This window comes from Limulus polyphemus, unplaced genomic scaffold (assembly GCF_000517525.1).
Source record: "Limulus polyphemus unplaced genomic scaffold, Limulus_polyphemus-2.1.2 Scaffold11034, whole genome shotgun sequence".
Taxonomy (NCBI): Eukaryota; Metazoa; Arthropoda; class Merostomata; order Xiphosura; family Limulidae; genus Limulus; species Limulus polyphemus.
This window is the reverse complement of record NW_013676644.1, coordinates 3,916-8,706: the sequence shown is the minus strand read 5'-3', so window position 1 is coordinate 8,706 and position 4,791 is coordinate 3,916. Positions and strand designations below refer to the sequence as shown.

General features: G+C 31.9%; 1 protein-coding gene across 2 annotated transcripts in view; it reads right to left on the bottom strand.

Annotated features, from left to right (window-relative positions):
- Positions 1 to 2,893: 2,893 nt before the first annotated feature.
- The window catches only part of LOC106476616 (techylectin-5B-like), a 3,364-nt gene continuing 1,466 nt past the window's right edge, over positions 2,894 to 4,791 (bottom strand). The window contains exons 2-3 of one of the 2 annotated variants that reach the window (XM_022380428.1): positions 3,747 to 3,911; positions 2,894 to 3,215 (exon numbers count right to left, since the gene is read on the bottom strand). In XM_022380428.1, the coding sequence (XP_022236136.1) occupies positions 2,962 to 3,215; positions 3,747 to 3,873 (381 nt within the window). In that variant the 5' untranslated portion in view covers positions 3,874 to 3,911 and the 3' untranslated portion in view covers positions 2,894 to 2,961. Of the gene's footprint in view, positions 3,216 to 3,746; positions 3,914 to 4,791 lie in introns of those variants that run through there. The other variant, XM_013937261.2, reaches the window with a different exon arrangement.

Here is a 4,791-nt window from a genome sequence, read left to right as displayed (position 1 = left end):
AAAATCCCCTGAGGTCTTACACACACACACAAAAAACAAAAACCATTTCAGAAACAACTGCTGTGAATTTTTTGTTACAGTTAGGTTGTTAGGACATATAGGATAGAACTAAAGGAAAGTATCAACGCGTGTGTTTGAATATACGTCGAAAACTACACACATGAAAATCCCCTGAGGTCTTACACACAAAAAAAACAACAAAAACCATTTCAGAAACAACTGCTGTGAATTTTTTGTTACAGTTAGGTTGTTAGGACATATAGGATAGAACTAAAGGAAAGTATCAACGCGTGTGTTTGAATATACGTCGAAAACTACACACATGAAAATCCCCTGAGGCCTCACACTAAAAAAGAAACCTTTGTAGAAAAAGGTGTTGTGAACTTGTTAGGACATATATGATACTTAAGTGGATAAGCATATAACACACGCAACTTAATCGTTAAGATGAGAAAAAAAAAGTTCTATCGCAAGCAAGAAACCTTAAACGTTTACCTTTAACTTAAAGCTTGAGTCTCAGTGTCTTGGGTTGAAAGCTGATGGGGTGAGCCTAAGCAACATGTACGGGTACGCTGGTGGTATCGATGTTACACAACACACACAGGAAGGCGTCCATGATATCAGACATGTTTAAAATTGGTAGCGAACAGCTAAAGGAGTAGTTACTTAAAATAACTTTACAGCACACTAATGTTTTAAACACAAATAACACAATGCAAAAATTAAAATAACTGCGAATTTTGTGAGATTAAATCCGACTCTAAAAGCAGTTTTTTTTTAAACTGGCAAGACACACCCACGGGACCATAGAGGTCGAGTACGATATGTTTGTTGTTACTTGTTATATATTGTATATTACGTATATGGAGAAGGTGTTTCTTAAATTGAAAGGCTTAGGACCTTATTTGATAAGGTAAGTTGTTCGTATATTCTTCAAACACTAGAAGCTCCTGTATACAAATTAAGTTAAGAATACAGTACTGCGCATGCTCATAGTAAATGTAAATAGAAACGGTCATAACTTTTTCAAGAATACTACATACTTGTGGAAACAAGATGAGTTGGAAGAAGGTAGTTGAAAGATTGGAAAATAAACATTTAATGTGAAAATAAAAACACGATTTAATTTGTTATTACTTTTTATCAATAGCAATAACAATTAGTCATTTTGATAAAAAGGTTAGAGAAAACGACCTTTATACTCCAGATATTCTTAACCAACGTTTCGACTTTACGTTATTTGATAATGTTTTTACTTTTAAACAACGTTTCGACTTTACATTATTTGATAATATTTTTATTTTAACCAACGTTTCGACTTTACGTTATTTGAAATAAAAGCCCTCCAGTGGCACAGCGGTATGGCTGCGGACTTACAACGCTAGAAACCGGTATACTATGGTATTCTGTTTGATTCCACACCTGATTTAGCCCATCGTGAGCAATTTGCCCAAGTGATTCGGTTTGTTGACATTGACTTTAAGACAAGAAAAATAGAAGTCAAAGAGTCATTTATTGACTTTATACAGATAAAGGAAAAAGACACTGCCAATACTGAGAAAACAATAAGCACAAAATTAGAAGTGGATGGAACTTTAATGAGTGATTGTTGTTCATAATGTTATGATAATGCTGCTGTCATGTTAGGTCACCTGTCAGGCGTTCAACAAAGAATTCTGAACAAAAATCCAAAAGCAGTATTTATAAACTATGACAACCATAGTTTGAACTTAGAATGTAGTTTTGCATTTTTGGAGAAATCTTTTATCATCTATCAATCGAGTGCAGAAACGTCTTCAGGACCCAAAAATGAATTTTAGAGAAGCAGCTACTGATCTTGATTCCTTGAAAGAGAAATTGATAGAAGTATGTATCGTTACTACCTTTATTACGTAATTACGACAATAACATTGTACAAACAAGTATGTATCGTTACTACCTTTATTACATAATTACGACAATACCATTGTACAAACAAGTATATATCGTTATTACGTTTATTACGTAATTACGACAATACCATTGTACAAACAAGTATGTATTGTTACTACCTTTATTACGTAATTACGACAATAACATTGTACAAACAAGTATGTATCGTTACTACCTTTATTACGTAATTACGACAATAACATTGTACAAACAAGTATGTATTGTTACTACCTTTATTACGTAATTACGACAATAACATTGTACAAACAAGTATGTATCGTTACTACCTTTATTACGTAATTACGACAATAACATTGTACAAACAAGTATATATCGTTACTACCTTTATTACGTAATTACGACAATAACATTGTACAAACAAGTATGCATCGTTACTACCTTTGTGTAATTCTCATTTCCACATAAAACTATATGTCACGTTATTATCTCTTATACGTCAAATAAAGTGTGTATTAAGAAATGAAATACCAATATGTATATTTGGACTATGAGTCACAACAAAATGTATAATATTCTCTTTAGATATGACAAAAGTAAGTGTTTCAAAAACCACCTCATTTTCAGTCAAGTCATACTTACATTGTTTCATCTAAAGTTAATTGATTCATTTTAAAAGATTCATAGTTCATAATTTGGACTATGAATCTCTCCAAAGAGAGATAATCTGGTTTTATATTATAGTGAAAAATAGTGGCCAATGATACTTTTTCTTCATTTCACTCCACCTATCCGATGTATAGGTTTTTCTCATATTGACTTCAAAGCAGGCCCTCACCAAATGTAATGATTGTAAAATTGGTTCTTTAGATACGAAACTTTCACTGTATTATGGTCAAAACAATGTAGATAATGATGACCATGTTTTTTACCTCCTGAGAAATTTTGAAATGTAAAGTATGTTTTCCTCGGTTAAAATTGTAATTTTCAAAACAGATTAATGTCACATACGACCTTTTTAATAAACGAACATCGTTGACAACTTGAAGATAATCACGTACAGCAATATGGCTACATTTCAGGTCGAATCTTCATCTCACTTCTCTTCATTGATTCTTTACCTCCTTTAAAATCGTCCCAAATGATCTCTTTCCAAGATAAGGTTTCACCACCTGGTACATAGGGGCCGTTCAAGTTTGCATGAAAACAATCTTTAAACCACCAACCACTGTCGTATGCAACAGCGCAGCTTTTAGATATTTTATCATTGTCCCTATCAAAAGTGGAGAATTCAGAATTGTTGGCTCTTCCCGTCAATGAGTCTCCTGAAGAAAATGTTAAGTATTAATTAGCAGTAAAAAGAATCAAATTGAATGAAACACGTACTTAAATAGAAAACTTCTTGACATGTTGATTCTTGATGTTACGATGTTTCCTTACTGTTGAAAATTAAATTAAAAAAAGCCACTGGAACCTCGTGACCTATTAACTATATGTTTTGATTTCAGGCCAGTTCAATAATAAATTATACACAGTAACCGCAGTGCTGTATTTGTAACTTTATAATAATATAACATAAGTATGTTGTATCTTTGTGTAGAAATGTCGCACTATTTATCTACTATAAAAAAGCGTTTTAATTTGTAATTAATGATACTAAAACAAGCTGTCATGGAAAGAAAGATTGAAGAATGAACATATTTATCATGATTCAAACAATAAAACTCTCTATGATATGGAAGTCTGATTATAAATATAACATTTTATAAAAGAAAATATTAATATAACACTCGTCAGTGGAGATAATAGATAAAACTATCAGGAAGGAAAGAAAAGACGGTATAAATCGTTCTTACCAGCGTTTCCACGGTAGGACCCAAACGTTAACCTGAAGTTTTCTCTATCACTACGTACTAAGAAGTTACTGTATTTGGCATAAGCTTTTTCACCACCAAATGTTTCAATGTCTATCCGGAGTTCCATGTGGTGACCGTTGGTAAGTATGAATATCAGTTCATTTCCTGTACCAAGAAACACCGATTAGTGGAGAGAACTACTTTAACCACAACAATAATGAGCTAATGTACCTTTAATCAACAGATACTAAGTTTTAGTGTAACATCAAAACAGTAGACTTACGTACATCTGTGTGTCCTGGTTGTCGCTGTTGTTAGTTTAAATTAATATTGATATAACGTTGTTAATGTAGGGACCGTTATATTTCACTTTAAGGACATTCACATAATATTTGTTGGTTCATGTCAATAGTTTTTACTATTGACTATAAATATCTATATGGTTCATTGATGTTGGTAAATATTACTGATTCATGTTGCAGTTGATACAAGAAGTTTTATTACTTTTCTTTACAATGAAATTTGTGATCGTATATTTCTTTGTGAATTAAACAACTCGGAAGTTTAGTAAAATTACTTATTGCTATTGTTATTCTACTTTCTGTACATTGTTTTTATATGTAGAACTTATTGCATTACATCTTCAGATGTTGTACTCCAAAGCATCATGTTAAGTGATATGACCTGGACAAGTCTCGTGACTAGATTTGTTCCATCAACTGTATTTAATTCAACATGTTACGTTTAATTTTATAGACTGTACGACTTTGTTTCAATCGTTTAAGGTATATATATGAAATTACAGTTGTCTTTACACAACAACTGACTTACCAGTACGGACCCTAAGAAGAAATCCAGGTTTGTAGAAGGTAAATTGTATTAAGTTTGTAATACCAGCTGGAAACATGTATAAAAAGTATCTGAAGGGAAAGGGACTGTACTTGAAATAAGAGATATTTATCTTATCTTGTAAACACGTGTAGACACTTGAGAAGTTTCAACTTCAAATAAACAAGTAAAATACAATTGTCTTAATATATTATAA